The following is a 17,619-nucleotide window of genomic DNA, read 5'->3' as shown; positions in this document are numbered from 1 at the left end:
CATGCCTTGTTCTGTTTGTTGGTATTCGGGTGCAAACACTACGTTCGAAATGTCTAATGGCTCCGCTGGAGTGACATCACTGTGACTCACACCTAACCATTATGGAGTTCAGTATGACTCAGACATAACCATATATGGAGTTCCACTTGGACATAAGCATATATGGAGTTCCCATGGCAGCTCTACCCACATATGACATGTCATGCTGACTGTGACAGTGTCGTGACACCAGTCCCAAAACAAACCGTGTCGTCATGACGCCAGACTCGAAAACCTCAAACAAACCCTGTCGTCGCACGTCGGTTCAGCGATGCGACCGACATAGTTGTAAATAAATATGTGAACCAGTTTTGCCATTCTATATTTACACAGGCGTCGGTCCGAGCCTTCCAACGGGGCGCCAGAATATCACAAAAGTTTGAAAAACAATAACTCCATGCATCATGCCATTGGAAAGGTAATTTGCAGCTGAATCCGAAAATGCAGGCCCCTAACATTATGGAGTTACGGGCCCCGAAGGCCCGCGAAAATAGCCAATCTAAAAGCTCATTTTTCATGACAGTTTTCAGAAAAACCTTGTTTCTATGTCAGTGGTTCTCAAACCCTTTCGTATCAAGGACCCCAGAATAATCTGTTTTTTGGAAACCCCGTCTGAAAAGATTTTTGAATAGTTCAACTGGCCGATCTACATCGACACATTGTGAGCTCGTAGATTGGCTATTTTAACTATCATACTTCATACTCATGGAACCATCCAAGTGAGGAGCTTCACCGGGACGATGTTGCAAGTGCAATTTAGTTGTTACTGTCTTGCATTTCATTGATGTACATTAATAATTATATTAATAATAATAACTAGAAAAGTCACAATTTTGAAAAATTGCAAAAAGTGGTTGCCGCAGTCGCTTGCATAGGCCCCTCCCACTAGGGTTTAATGCCGGGATCCCGGGATTCCGGTCCTCTCGGGTATAGGGCACGCAATGTCCCGTCCGGAAATGTCTTCGGGACCTGTCATCCCGGAGGTTGTTGTTTTTTCTTGTTAGAAATTACACTAAAGCAGTTTTCACACAGTGCGCGTTATTTCCCCTGTGGTCAAATGTCCAATCTGAACCATCCCATCATTTTCAAACATGTTTGATGATATTTATATGGAATTATGGATCACACTCAAGGGCTGCAACGGGGGAGCCAGCGGGACCGTAAATGTTGGCGGCACGGGCGGTATTTAAATACCTGCAGGCGGGCACGGGTGGTCAAGATACAATCAGTGGGACTCCGCTAATCCTGCATCCTCCCGCAATTAACTAGATACAGAGCTTATATACACATTCTGAGGAGAACGTATAATTTCCTGTCTACGCTGGACAAGCACCGAGTCACTCTCTCCCGAACTGTGTTGGACATCTTCAGGCACGCTCCCAAAGCTGCTGCACCTGTCAATCATTAGTAGCCTAATCAGTCTCTGTGAGAAGTGTGTTTTACCGACGGAGCGAGGAGTTTCCTTTCCCCGTGATGGACATTGTCACTTCTAAACCCCTTTTTGCTTTTGCCTGCATGTGTGCGTCACTCAGCAATAACGGCAAACGGAACACAAACAAAGATGAGTATAGGCTACAATTTGTTTTATAATAACCACCAGCATGCAGCCTCTCTCTCTCTCTCTCTCTCTCTCTCTCTCTCTCTCTCCCCCCCAACATAATAATCACTAATCATCAGTGTGCTGTGCTGCGCACTGGCCGTGCTGGCTATTTTAACACCCAATGGGACTTTTCATAAAGTACAAAGCGGGATGATCACATTCTCTGCAGCGGAGAAGGGGACCCAGCAGCACTGCTCAAAGGGTGAAAGAAAGACGTGAGGTCGTTTATTTCCCCCCCGTGCTTCGACAGTCACATTAGTGCAAACTCCTTAAGTGTCACGTTTTCTGAATAGCGTAGTAGGCCTATAACATTATTCATATTTTAATTTAATAATTTTATTGCAGGCTATATGTTCATATTTCGTTCAAATAAAACGTTTTAAACAACAAAAATATCAATATTCTATTGAACATATGAAGTATCTATACATATAAATGCATTTTGGTGGGCACTTTGTTTCTTCTTTTGTTTTTTTTCTGACGGGAAATCCTGCGGGAGCCCGGGAAAAGGTCCGCAAATTCCCAGGAATTAAAATGAGCCAAATCCGGGAAAATATTAAACCCTACCTCCCACTAATATTGTGAAGTCTTGCTACAACCTCTGTCCAATTTTCCTTGACTCTCTTCAAAACGCTTGAATAGTTTGGTCTTCTGCCCCTTCAATGGAACTCATGCCTTTACGATTGTAAAACATAGATTGGTTACGTAACCAACAACAGCCAATTAGCTACTACAAACGTTATGCTACAAGCGCTACAAGCGCAGCGCACAGCCATGCAGCACACAGCCACTTGAGCCTTGGCCACACTGTCAGCACGAACAACAACCACAAGTCCACAATCATAGCCTATAAAACGATCAATCATCAATGTTGTAAACTCTAAGTACTGGACCTTCGTCTGGTTTGACAGACAGGTAGTGTGTGCAGGCTGGGTGGTGTGTGATAATCCGGTTGAAGTATTCCTTCGGTACGGGCGTACGGCGGCGGCGGGCCCGGGAGAACAATAACGCGACACGAGACAGTATCACGTTAAAGGTTCACAAAGTTTATTACACACACAGGAACATATATAGTGCTGGATCATAATGACGTGACAACAAGATATCAGACATAATAACGTGCCTACTGCAGCAAGGCTGACCTTGCTGTCACCGAGATGTCTCTCGTAGCCTGATCTATAAAGTATGCTACAGTTCAGGCAGTACACAATACATATCAAGTACACTGTGTCTCACGCTCAAGTACCCAGACATGGGCGATCATGATTATAACAATCAATAAGCTGCGTCGCATCGCGATCGCATGTATATACATTATTATATAAAGATCCTTACCATGGCTGCCTGCATCATACCATGGTCGACCCATGCAAGCTTTTCTTAAAAAAGTCCTTCATTCTCGAAAAAGGCTTTGACTGTATATCCACAGAGGCGTCTGGGAGAAATGTGAGGCCCTGTGCGATATGTCGGGGGGGAACAATCAATTAATTAATTAATTAATACTTACTTTTGCCTTCACTTTCCTACAAATATTATGCCAGGTTCTCATCTCCAATGAGTAAGAAATTGACATGCACTGCCCAATTTAGCAGCTTAACAGTGTGAATGCAGAGTTTGTGGTCCACATTATGTTATTTTATTTGTTGTAAGGAAGCTATAGTTAACATGACATGAGTCATGTCAAGCAAGCTGTCACAGGAGGGGTCTCTGGGGCTGACACTGTCTGATGATCGAGCAATTATACATTATACAGTATGTATTACTCTACAATGAATACAGATGGAACACAAACTTGTTGCCCTGATCATAACTGATATAATCAGAAGCCACCACCCAACCAGTCTGCCCTGCAGTGCAGCTCAAATTACTGGTTATATAAGTAAAATGAACAGCTGCTTGTGTTGCTGTTATTTGTTATAAAGTATCACATTTGCCTACAGACAGTTTGTGATCGATCAAAATTCAAAATCCAATTAGAAAATTGTGAAATCATGACACTGACTGACTGGACTGACAGAGAGACTGAAAGAGAGAGAGAGAGAGAGGTCCATGCGTGACCAGGGCTCGACAGTGCGACTAGGTAGTCGCATATGCTACTAAAAATAGCACTGTGCGAGTTGTAGAATTACATTTGTAGCACTGGTACGACTACGGAATTTGATCGTTCAATTGTGATAAAGACAATTAAGGCTCTGATCCCGCAATACACATTCTATTAGTTTCAGTTCTATACATACATTTATATTTGTAGTACGGCGGTGTCGTTCGCCAAAAAGAGCAGATCTACGTGGAGATGTGTCGAGGCTCGATGCATTTTAGCTTGAAGATCTGTTCCCCTTCCACCGCACCTCCCTCGGCCCTCTCCCTTTTAGCACTCTGTGCTCATGTGCTGTGTGTCTGTTGTTCCCTCGCAGGCACTGGTAGCACACAGAGCGTCAGAGTGAACACAGCATGATAGCGTCCCCGACACGTTGAATACTAAACTTATTTGTAAAGTTCGAACGCCAACTTTTAACCAAACGCGGGAGAAACACTGCACTGTACGCACAAATATAGAGTGCACGCGCGCACGCACATGACAGATTATTATCGATCAAAACAATCCTTAGCGTCGCTTACAAAAGCATGTGTTGCACAGCACGAATGATATTAGTAATCATCGACCTGGCTGGATATATCAGTGGTCCATCCATTGTGTGACCTGCTTAACAGCCGAGTAAGTTACCAGCTTAGTAAATTAATAGTCTACTGTAGCTGTGTGTCAGATCTGCAGATCTGCATAAAAAAACAAATAGTCTATCAGCATAAAAACAAATTGGTTAAATAGATTATATAAAAATAAACATAGAAATTATATCCTGATGAATATCAATATTTTGATAATTACTGAAAAGATATTGTGAAATAATATTTTGCCATATTGCCCGTCCCTACCTCATATCACTATATTAGAAGAAATCATGAATAATCTCGTACATCAGAATACCTAGCTGTGATTGGTTTAATAGCTGATTTGCTCGTTTGCATATGACGTACATATGACATTTTCCTTTCAATGTCAATGGGATTTAATGTTTTGATGTATAATTTACGTCATATTTAGTGGAATTTTGACCAAATGTCTCCGTTCATTGCCAATGGCAAATATTGAGACGTGTGGGGACAAGATTTAGTGGACATTTGACCTGAATTCCCCTTTCATTGTCAATGGCAAATCATGAGATGTGTGGGGACTAAAGCTATGTATACCGGTATACATAGGAGGGGCTAGCGCCCCTCAAAAACACATTATTTGATAACTTTTCATCGTGCTCCTAAAATAATTTGTGTTCTACTAGATTTTTAGTAGCACACGTGCTACTTGGAAAAATGCTAAGCGTCAAGCCCTGTGCGTAACTAATTATTTGAAATAAAACCTTGTTTTCCAGTCCTACATGACATACCACAGCATACCTTTTCACTTCACTCGAGTGACGAGTTTATAATAAAATATAAAATTCTGCATCAGGCAAGTGCATGGTCAGCAGAGAAGGCCTTGCTGGCCTTGACGGCCCACTACTGATTATCACCTGTCACCTGAACCATACATATTGTTTTAGCACTTCAATTTGAATTCTGTTCTTGACAGTAGAATTGACAACATACTGTACCTTCATCATCCTTCTGTGTGTTTGAGTGTTTATCTATTTTTTATAACCATTAGTATATTAGATTCTGATTTATGTATCATTTTGTATAGTGTCAAATGAATGACGCAGTAGCCTCAAAGATATCAAAGGAATGTACTAATTCCCCATGTCAAAAAAACGTTGACACAGAAAGATACGCCGGTAACTGTGTTCTGGCCAGATTGCTGTTTGAACTTACAGGCGCCTCTCTGAACAACAAGCTGATAAACACAACCTACTGTGCCGTTGGAGACGATATAATCAACTGTTATTCCACATAATGTATCCTGTCTTGTCATTGTTCAAGGGCCAGTTTGAATGCACTGGTGCCTGCCTATTATATGTAATGCATTGTAACATCTGATGTGGCTCATTTGTACACCATCACGGTTGAGGAATGAGTAATGACAAGATAACTGTCTCAGTGATATTTATATACGGATGTTATTTGAGAGATGTGCTCGTGGCAGCCCTCCAGAGAGAGAGAGAGAGAGAGAGAAAGAGAGAGAGGGAGAGGGGGAGAGAGAGAGAGAGGGGGGGAGAGAGAGAAAGAGAGAGAGAGGGGGGGAGGGGGAGAGAGAGAGAGGTACACAGGGAGAGAGAGAGAGAGAGAGAGAGAGATAGAGAGGGGTGGGGCGGAGGGGAGAGAGAGAGACAGCGAGAGACAGGCACGACCATGAAAGAAAGGTGAGGGGGAGAAAGCATGCGTTATCTGAGAGTGCATATTCGACCCAGAACGTTTCCCAGAAGTGAAGAGAAACCTTAAACCTTTATCGTTACATAAAAGGAGTCCTAAATCTTAGTGAATATAATTGGTTATTAAACGTCAACTTAACTTCAAGAGGCCCTATAGTGGGCAGTGAGTGCTATGAAGCAAACACACAGTAGTAGCAAGATGGAAATTCTCCGTCACATTATCTGATAAGGTGCTGGGATATAACCCCCTGTCATTCCATTGTTTGCCAGATAAACGCTTTATCATCCAAGAGGAACGATCTGCATGCCTTCTGTAACCTCGCACCATTTTCTCTACACGGCGTGAAAAATACTTTTTTTTAACTATTTTTATCGGGTTCCAAACTCTTCATCATCGCTCTTCCTGTCTCTGGGATTGTACCCCTACAAGGAAAAGATTAATTCACCAGTCTGCGACTGTCCTTCCCCACCCAGGCATTTATTTCTACCTTTGAATACACACCGGTTCTTCAGTCCTATCTGCAAATGCTCACCCAGTCATTAGACGAGTAGAAGATTAGACTTGCGTAAACAATATATGCCAAATTGCACGGTGCGGTGTCACTGAATTTGAAAAGTGGTGGCAGGCTTTGTTGCTAAGTCTTCACAATAGCATGGTACAGTGCGTAATAAGGTGTTTGAGTGCTCTCACCGAGCACATTGTGTCATAATCAGTTTGTCACAGATCCCGTTCAACAACAGGTGAATGTGTCAGGACGGTTTGCGCCGCATGGCCACTGTAACGATGGACGCAAAGACAGAGAAACTCAGTCTGAAACGGGAAATAGGACTGATCGGAGCCGTGTCCCTCATCGCGGGGTCAATGATCGGCTCGGGGATCTTCATGTGTCCCCAGTCCGTGCTGTCCAACGTCGGCAGCCCTGGGGCCAGCCTGGTGATCTGGGCATGCTGCGGCCTGCTGGCCATCATGGGGTCGCTCTGCTTCGCCGAGCTGGGAACCGTCATTCAGGAGTCGGGGGGAGAGTACGTATACATCCTCAGGACGTTCGGGCCATTCCTTGCCTTCATGTTGATCTTCAACTCGGTGTTACTCGTGGGGCCCGCAGGCGTGGCCGGTGTCGCGCTGAGCTTTGCTCAGTACGCCGTGGCCCCGTTCTATTTGGACTGCGCCCCCCCGGCGCGGGTGGTGAAGTGCGTGGCCGCAGCTGCCATTATCCTGCTGGCCACGGTGAACTGCTTGAACGTCCGCTCGTCGCTCTCAGTCCAAATCGTCTTTACGCTGGCCAAGGTGCTGTCTCTGGTTGGAATTGTTCTAGGAGGCGTGGTGATGCTCATCAAGGGCCACACTGACAACTTTGAAGGCTCCTTTGCCAACACGACTGTGGGCATCAGTCCAATTGGCATTGCTTTCTACCAGGGACTTTGGGCCTACGGTGGCTGGAACAATCTCAATTCCGTGACAGAAGAGCTGAAACGTCCAGAGGTAAAAAGTGACTTATTTGATATGTCACCCCTATTTTAGTTATAAGGACCAATAAGCGACCTTACATTGCAGTACATTATCTTTGACATGATGGATAAGGTAAGCATGCTGGAGCAGGAGCACAATTCATAATTTGACAATGTTGCTTAGGCTAGAATTTAAATGGCAAAAAATTCCAGTATGTCAAAGTATGACTGAGACGCGTGACACACACACACACACACACACACACACACACACACACACACACACACACACACACACACACACACACAATCAACTGTAGATGTAGTCGACTAAAATGTAGTCGACCAAAACTAGACTTGACTAACACTAAAACATTCCGGGTGACTAAAATGGGACTAAAACTAAGTGAAAACTATTCAAGAGACTATGGTCCTGATTCTTCAAAAACGAAATGCGCCAGAGTGTAACGGTGGCGGAAACAGATATCGTATTTATCCGTCCGATCAAGCTACGTTGAGATGACGTGTTATTCAGAGAGTGGTGTGTACCACAGGTGCGCAGGTGTATCGCAGGTGTATGTCATACTGAATGCAGCGGGTGCAAAGTGATCGGAAAAGCACCCGACAACCTCATCTGCATTGATCCACGCCCAATTTCATACCATAAAAGGCTTCAAGCATGACTCAGCAGACAGCAGTTTGTCTGAGATCACAGCCGCGGTCACTGCTATCGAAGCTTGCAACGGTGCGTGCTCCGCTGAAGCAATATAATTATAATTTATTTAATTAAGTTCGGGACCAAGGCGGGTGCTCTCTCACACCTATGCAGAGGTAAAACATATCCGATATTTAAAATATCGGATATGTCAATTGTCAATGCAAAAGTCGTCTTTTCAGAGAGAGCGAGAGAGGGAGGGGGGCTGCATGGGCCCTCGACACTGTTGCGCGATATAGAACAGTAGCCCATAGCCCCATACATTCATAAGTAAATATATTATAGGCCTACCTCGTAGGCCTGGGATCCTCTTGTCTGAAGAAATTATAATCCAGTGAGTTTATCCAGTGAGTTAAACTATTCTGTGTGTGGCATCCATGTGATCAATATCAATATACATTATTATAAATTCTGTCTGTCTGTCCGTCATGTTCACGAGTGGAGGTGAGCTGGTTTAAAACTGATATGACTGGCCGACTTTCAAACACGCTGCATTCATTAGGCTATAAATGTGGTCTTCTATTTTTTATATAGGGCTAATTAGCCCTATTCATTTTCCAATGTGAATCGGATCGGCAGCACGCTGCTGTCTGCCCCCCCCCCCCCCCCCCCCCCCACACACACACACACACCGAAACAACGTTAGATTCGTACAGTGCAAAATGCAGATAAGTGTAGGCCTATGTTCTTATTATAATTGTGAGTTTGTTTTTTAACATGCAGTCCGCGAGAGCCGATCTACAAGCTCACAACGCGTTGCACTGCGAGTAGCCTAGAGAAGGCTGTCCAGTGAGCAGCGCAATCGCGCATGCATGCTATAGAAATATCCTAATAAATTAAAAAAAAGGTGTCGGGGCTTGCAGGGGCAGTTTCCTTATGGGACTCTATAGGCTAACTTGCCTCTAGAATGCATGCATTATAGGCATACAAGTGCACTCGGCTTTTATATATATATATATATATATATATATATATATATCGTTTTTTTATGCGCTGATCGACCAATATGTTGGGGGCACATGCCTACATATTTTATCTGAGATTTGGGGACTATTTATTGATTCAGCATGAAGACTAAAGCCTTCTGAATAAATCTATATGCAAGTGTATGCTTCCGCAAAGTTCTCCGCCACCTAATTTAGCGGAGTTACCGACGAACCAAAGTCAGCGTCAAGTTCACGGCCATTTCCATGAATTCCAAATTAATGTGGGAAATCCACGTAAATGCCTTTCCGCCAGCGTCACGGCAATATATCAGCGGAAACACGTTGAAGAATCAGGCCCTATATGACTAAAACTAGAATCAGAATGTGCTGCCAAAAACAACACTGGTTCTGATCTTTCTTTCTGTATCTAATACTGTAGGTGAACCTTCCCAGAGCTCTTCTAATAGCGGTTCCCATGGTGACAGTGTTATATCTGCTGGTGAATGTGAGCTACCTGACGGTGCTGACGCCCAGCGAGATGATGTCCACCAGTGCAGTGGCGGTTACCTGGGGGTAAGTTAAGACACAACTCCCTTTAATTTACTCAAGTAACCCATTTTTCACCCAAACATTAAACCTGTATATAGGAGGGGCTAGCGCCCCTCAAAAAAGGGGTTTGGTCAGTTAAATTATAGGTCCACGCACTAAATTACACCCTGCTCATAGTTCTACATTTATTCATTAAAACTCCTAACTCTGACTGTGGAGAGAGTCTGAGAGATAGGTGGGTTTGTTGCTCTAATGGTAATTACATCCTGATGTGAAAGAAACTATTTCTTAATATATATATATATATATATATATATATATATATATATATATATATATATAAATATGTATATGGACAATCAACATCAGTTGGAAATATTGCATTTTGATGTGGTGTAATAATAATCCAATTTAGAATGTTGATATGGCACACTGATTATTTTATTTTAAGTGTCGTTATCAGTAAAGCAACCTCCTGCATTATGTGAAAATTAAAAACAGGTGGGCTGTTGACTTGAGTAATATTCAACGAGCTCATCCAAGCTCCAACAAATCACCTGAAAGGAATTTCTTGACAGGGAGTAGCTCATAACATGTTTACAGTGGATGTTTATGAAACAAACACTTTGCAGATAATTAACAAAGACAACAATAACAAAGAGGATAATTCAAGGTTTTTGTACAGCTGCAATGTTGGTGAGTTTGACGTTGTTTAATACAATCAATGGGCTGTCAATGGGAAATTGCACCTTGTTAGCACCTTGCTGGCAGGATGGCAGCGGAGTGCATGAGGTCAATAGGAGTTGACAGTGACAGGAACGTACCAAAAATATGTCAACTAACTAACGGTCAAGCAAAAATACAAATCATAATCCCAATTTTCCATCGGCTGAGACTGTATCATAATTACCATCAGTCCTATCAGGTGTGGTGCATGTCATGGCTTACATCCTTTCCTTTCCTTTCCTTTCATTTCCTTTCCTTTCCTTTCAGGAATAAGGTCTTAGGGAGCTGGGGTTGGACCATGTCCGTGGCTGCAGCATTGTCTGCTTTTGGTTGTCTGAACGGGACATTCTTCAGTGGTGGACGTGTGTGCTTTGTTGCTGCAAGGGAAGGACACATGGTGAGAGGGAAGCCCTGTCTGTGTTTTAAGCATTATGTCATGCTCTAGCTATTGAAAAATAGCAGATCTACAGTACAAGCTCATAGCGTGCTACGAGCTTGTAGGTCTGCTATTTTTGAAAAATCGTGAAAATGTGGTGCAAATCTTTGAATATATATTCTTTCAGAGCGAACGTTTTTAACTCAAATCTTTGCTTCTGGGGGGTCCCTGGAACAACATATTTTCAGAAGGGGATCGGCGGCCAATTACATATAATCTTGGGGGTCCTTGACATGAAAATGTTTAAGAACGACTGACATAGAAACATGGGTTTTTCAAGAAAACTGTCAGGATTTAGAAGACATTTCTAGAATCGTCCACAGGTCTAAATGGGTTAAACACCAGTGTTGTTTTTGGCAGCTAATTTCTATTTTGTTTTAGTCATAGTCTCTTGCATATTTTTCACTTAGTTTTAGTCACCTGGAATGTATTAGTGTTAGTCTAATTTTAGTCGACTAAATGTCATAAGATTTTAGTCGACTAAATCTACAGGTGATTTAGTCGACTAAAATGTATTTTGGCGGGCCTTGTTGCCGTCATGACTTATTTTACACTTGCTGAAAATAGCCGATCTACGGAGATCTGCTATTTTCAGCATGCAACCAAGTGTAAAATGACTTATACTGGATCTGTTGTCCACTAGTCCCTTCATTTTAGTCTAGTTTTTATTTGTTGACGAAATTGTCAGTATATTTAGTCTTAGTTTTAGTCACCATAGAATAGTTTTCATTTAGTTTCCATTTCGTTTTCTTCAGTGGAAAAAGGTAGTCGACGAACATTCTTCATCTTAGTTGTAGTCGACGAAAACAACACTGTTAAACACACGAACCCTATAGCAGCGGTTCCCAAACCTTTTCATGTCAAGGACCCCTAAAATAATACTCATTATAACCTTGAAAATATATGCCAAGGACCACCATAAGAGGATATTTTTAAGGCTCTAGGGCCCCCGGTTTGACCTGAATTAGGCTAGGGACCCCCTATTTTATTGCATTTCTATCTCTGGGACCCCAATACATATTGTATAATCATACTTAAAGGTTTTATGACATTCATTTTCATTTATTTTTCTTTTTTCTTTTAGGTTTTATGACCTCAAACCTGAACTTTGAACATTCAGTGGATTTTCTGTGGTCTGAAGTTTTCTTTGGGGTTTTTTGGTCCTTTTGAGCTACAATGAAAACAGGCAACACATTGAAACAGTGACATCTGCTGGCAAATCCCATTGACATATATGGGATTTGCAGTAAGTGATGTCACTTACTGCCGGCAAATCAGAGCACCTGTTTGAGCCAGAAAACCCCAGATCACAGAAAATCTACTGAATGTTAAAAGTTCATGTTTTTTGGGTGCAATTGAGATTAGAAAACCTAAAAAAAACAAGAACAATTCCAAAACCTTTTTTTTAATGTCACAATCCCTTTAAGAGTGTACAAATGGAACCAGAGAATCTAAGTTGTATTGTCAAGACATGAGACTGAACAATACAAATTAATTTACGGCTGTTATCAAAGCAAACCTGGGCTTCCATAACACCTCAACATTGAGATAGGAGTTTTTGATTTTCATGAGCTGTACGCCATAATCATCAAGATTAAAACAAAAAAAGGTTTTAAATACTTCACTTTATGCACAATGAATTGAGAATATATGAAAGTTTCACTTTTTGAACTATGTTATACAGAAGAAAATTAACTTTTACAAAATATTCTAATTCAGTGAGATGGAGCTATTAGTAGCTTAATGACTAGTGTTACAATGTTATTGTCTTCTTTTGTGTCCAATGCATTTGATTTCAATTCAAATATAGCTAAAATAGCTGATCTGCAAGCTCAAAAGTTTTGAGCTTGTAGATTGGCTTTTTTAATATTTAGTAATATGCAATGTGGCTCTCTGGAGTGAGTGTGGAAACATAGTGGCCCTCTCCATCGACACACACACACACACACACACACACACACACACACACACACACACACACACACCACAGGGTCAGCCCTTGCACAACACTGAAGACGAAGTTTACACCTATATCTTCACCTATCCTTTAGCTCTGGAAATTCAATAATAATGCAATACACAGAAACTGACAGAAACTGACACTTTCTATACTTTATATTGATATTTATCGTGACCTTGCAATGTTTTACCCAAAAACCTATAACAATCATGTGTTCTCGATTTTGACAATGCATTGTGGGTATAGGGTGAGAGGGAGACCCGCACACTGTCACTTGCTGGTTCAAGAGCTTTTTATTTAATGTCCAAAATGCAACGTTTCGGTCCTTCGACCTTCTTCAGGCATCTGGTCATTTTGGACATTAAATAAAAAGCTCTTGAACCAGCAAGTGACAGTGTGCTGGTCTCCCTCTCTCTACATGTCTGCAGTCTGCTGCTTTGTCGCCAACGCACCTGTTGTCAATATAGTAAGTCAAGTGTGCGAAGGTCTTCCCTTCAAAAATATTGCGGGTAGGGTAAAATAAAAAGTGTTTGTAGCCATCCTTGAGTCATGTATAAACATCTATCAGCTACATATTCTTAAACTTTGCTAACTAACCTAATATTCCCACCACTAATTTAGCATCATGACCATAATGAATTATACTGTCTTTCCTCATAGCCAGGTATATTGGCCATGGCCCATGTCCATAGACTGACCCCTTCTCCAGCCTTGATCTTCACAACAACTATTTCACTTCTAGTACTGATTCCTGGGGACTTCCAGAGTATTGTCAACTACTTAGGGTAAGGATAAGTTATCTATCCCACAGGTAAATGCTGCTATACCATTCTGTCCGTTTACTTCACACTATTAAAAGTTCATGAATTTTGTGCACAGGCAAAGTTGGAAAAGTGACACGTAGGCCTACTGTATATTGACTATAGGCCTATATGCAGTATGTATATAGGCTGCAAGTGCATTCTACAATTTATTGTAATGTAAAGCGATGTTGAACTTTGGTATAGAATATTGGGTTGTATAGCTAGGCCTGAGGCCGATTCTAAAAACGCCTCTAAATCCTGACCCAAGTTTTCCGAAAAACTTCAAATATTTATATAGCAGCATATTTCTTTTTACATTTTTGAATACTGTACATACTGTACAGAACCCCAAAATCCCTCCTCCGCGTCATCAGTGCCCATACCTGAGGCGGGGGTTGGCGATAGGGCCTTTCTGTGTGGAGTTTGCATGTTCTCCCCGTGTCCCCTAGGGTAGATACCCTCACAAAAACATGCCGTAATCCTGGTCTCTAAAACGACCTCCCCCTGGCCAGCCGGGGCGCCTGATGGAGGGGAAAGGAACTGGTCGGAATAACGTGTCCCTTCCACGCGCTACGTCCGGCCGGGGAAATTCCCATCTGTCAGGTGAAAAGAAGCAGCTTGGACTCCTCATGCATAGAAGGAGGCATGAGGTCAGTCCGCTGCCCCCCCAGGTTGGCAGAGGAAGTGTAGCGCCCAGGATTACATTAGATAATTGGCACTGGGTGAAAAGAAAACTGGGTTACAAAATCGTGGGATAAAAAAATAAAAAAAAGAACCCCAAAATGGGTTCCCGGCCTGGGGGGGTAAAACACCAAAAGGGGTTCCTGCCCAGAATGGGTTAATATAGTTACTTCTATGATACCCATTACTCAGGCAGGTAAACAACCGAAGGATCAACCAAATGTCAATGTCGCTTTAATGGTATCACGCCTCTCGCTGACCACCAGAGGGCAGCGATGGTCTGATAATTATCATGATATTTTCTGCCAGTAGGCTATTTGATGTCTTCCTATTGTAGAGTCACCTTGTTTCGATAGCATCAGTGAGCTGGATGCAATCCTACCTGGAGGGGAGAGAACAGATGGTGGAGGTGAATAGAACACTGCCCCCCTCCCAGTGAGCTGTGGCGTTCCACAAGGAAGCATACTAGGGGCTTTACTGTTCCTAATATAATTATGTAAACGACATGACTTCAGCTTGTGACTGCAACTTGTTCCTGTTCGCAGATGACTCGGCACTGCTAGTCTCCGACAGGAACAAACCGCAGGTTGAAAAGGCCCTCAGCTCTGAACTAGGTAGAATCTGCACCTGGCTCGCTGATAACAAACTATCTTTACACCTGGGAAAAACTGAATCCATTCTCTTTGGATCTAATAGTAATATCAGCAAGGCAAATGGCTTCTTGGTTAGAGTGGGTGACAATGTTATCACACGTAAAGATGAAATTACCTACCTAGATTCCATCCTGGAGGCTAATCTTTCCGGTGATAAAATGGCCACCAATGTAATCAAAAAAGTCAACCAAAGAACAAGATTCCTTTACAGGATCTCCTAACTGGTCAACAAAAACACCTTGAAGACCTTAACAGGAGCCCTCGTACAAGGTTTCTTTGACTATGCATGCACCTCCTGGTATGACAGCACCTCAAAGGCCCTTAAAACTAGGCTCCAGACTTCCCAAAACAAACTGGTCAGGCTCCTACTTGGCCTCACCCCCGAACACACCTCACCCCTGCCCACTTTGACAGGCTGGAATGGCTTAGGGTCGACGACAGAGTACAGCATCTTGCAATGGGTCTGGTCCACAAGATTCGATACACCACCAAGATACCCATGTACCTGTCTAGATACTTCCTTAATGTTAACGAAGTCCACACCCACAACACCAGAGGGAGTGCAACGAACCATGTACAGCCCAGATTCGGCACAAACAAGGGACTAAATTATTTTCGCTCCTATGCCACCAAAATGTGGAACGCCCTACCAACAGTGATTAAGACATGCAAATCCCTTGACTCCTTCAAAACCGCTCTCAAAGGGCCCTACGGACGGCTGCAATTCGAAACTGGCTCCCGTAAAATCTGAATCTCCCCCCTCCCCCTTTCCCCTCACTGTATAATGTATCTTTTCCCGTTCTTTGTCTATATAGAAGTGTCTCCGTTCTTTGTCTATATAGAAGTGTCTATTTGTACGTCTCTAAATGTTTTGATGAATTGAACATGGTGGACCTTCTTGTAAACAAGTGTAATTGGGTCGTCCACTCACAGTTAACAGTCTTTGTATTGAGTTTATGCTTGAAATGTACTGTAATTCGGCAAACTGTTAATAAATATTTCAATGATATACTTCAATCAATCACCCTGTGTGCCCCTGTGGAAATTTGATACGACACAAAGATAATACCAAAGATATCTTGTTTGTCTTCGTTGTCAGGTTCAGTAGCTGGTTTTTCTACGCAATCACTATATCTGGACTCCTCTATCTCAAGATCAAGAAACCAGAGCTCCCCAGACCATACAGGGTGAGTTCAATCTCAATCTGTTTCATCCGTGCCCATAAAAAATAATGAGCTCAGAAAGCAATGTGACTGCTTGAGAAACGGAGTTATTTATTAGGGTCCTTGAACAAGACACTGAACCCCTAACTGCTCACATTGGTGCCTTGCATGCTTTCCTGCACCGCTGGTGTAGTGTGAGTGAACGGATTATTAATATAATAGTTTGGATAAAGGCGGTATATATACAAATGAACCATTTGACTTTATACTCCACAAGGCAGGAGTTGCTTATAAATAGCACACATTACCAGGGTTGTATAGTGCTACTTTTAGAAGTGGGGGGACGCCCCATAAGACATGTGCGTGCTCACATGCGTGCATTTGCGTGCACGTGCGCAACGCGCACAGACACAAACTATAAAACATATGCAGAGGTGTATAGCCTATTTAGAAACACAGGTTTACAATGCTTAATCGTATCCATAAAGTAAAAAAACATATTTTTTACCCCCAAACATTTTAGGAGTGAGAGAAGTAGGGGGATGCCGCCCCCCCCCCCCCCCCCCCCTGCACATTACAGATATGGATGTCCCGATACACTGTTTTCGCTTCCGATCCCTCGATTTCTGTGTTAGCCAATACCGATACCAGTGTTGTGATTTCATGTGTGTCTCGTGTTTAAAGCTATCTAGCTATATATCTCGTGTTGTGTTTATACTAGCTATCAGCTATATATCTCGTGTTGTGTTTATAGCTATCTAGCTATATATCTCATGTTGTGTTTATAGCAGACTCCTCACGCAAATGTACACTTGCAGTTTGGGCAACTCCAAAGCTAACTCCACGTTACATTTTATTTTATTTACCTGCCATAGTGTCCCTTACCCCTGTGTCGGATCGGTGGTTGGACTGGCATATTCACTGATACCGATATGACCCGATATGACAAATAAGGACCGATCCGATTACTTTTCCCGATACGATACAGTATCGGGACATCTCTAATTACAGACCTGTGTGTCATACATACATTTCGATATTTCTCTTCACAGGTGCCAATTTTACTCCCCATACTGGTCCTCGTCGCTGCGGTTTTCCTCGTTCTGGCGCCCATCATAGACGACCCCCAAATTGAATACTTCTATGTGACTGCATTCATGATGAGTGGAGTATTGGTCTATGTGCCTTGTATCCATTACAAGCTGTGTCCCGGTGTGTTGGAGAAGCTCACCGTATTCATGCAGATTCTATTGGAGGTCGTGCCAGCAGACAAAAACCTTTGATTTTATAGGATACGATACGACACATTGTTGCTGTCGGGCAGAAACCTTGTATCTCCATATTTCTATGTCGTTGTGTTTTTTGTTTTGTTTTGTGCCCATGCAGCTCTGTGTGTTTGTGTGAATCATATAGCGATGATTTGATTGGCTATTAGGGCTGTGAATCTTTGGGTGTCCCACGATTCGATTCGATTCCGATTCTTGGGGTCACGATTCGATTCAAAATCGATTTTTTCGATTCTACGATTCTCGATTCTCCAAAAACGATTTTTTAT

General features: G+C 42.5%; 1 protein-coding gene across 1 annotated transcript; it reads left to right on the top strand.

The window, feature by feature from the left end:
- Positions 1-6,787: 6,787 nt before the first annotated feature.
- Positions 6,788-17,347, top strand: LOC310864664 (b(0,+)-type amino acid transporter 1-like; the record flags this gene model as incomplete). The annotated part of the gene is made up of 6 exons (XM_083773367.1): positions 6,788-7,486; positions 9,533-9,666; positions 10,636-10,765; positions 13,425-13,549; positions 16,001-16,088; positions 17,117-17,347. The coding sequence occupies 6 exons, from the start codon at positions 6,788-6,790 to the stop codon at positions 17,345-17,347; spliced, it is 1,407 nt and encodes a 468-aa protein (XP_083629493.1).
- Positions 17,348-17,619: the final 272 nt, after the last annotated feature.

This window comes from Protomyctophum parallelum, assembly GCF_964188405.1.
Source record: "Protomyctophum parallelum genome assembly, chromosome: 9".
Taxonomy (NCBI): Eukaryota; Metazoa; Chordata; class Actinopteri; order Myctophiformes; family Myctophidae; genus Protomyctophum; species Protomyctophum parallelum.
The sequence above is the reverse complement of the archived record's forward strand: the minus strand, read 5'-3'. Positions and strand labels throughout refer to the sequence as shown.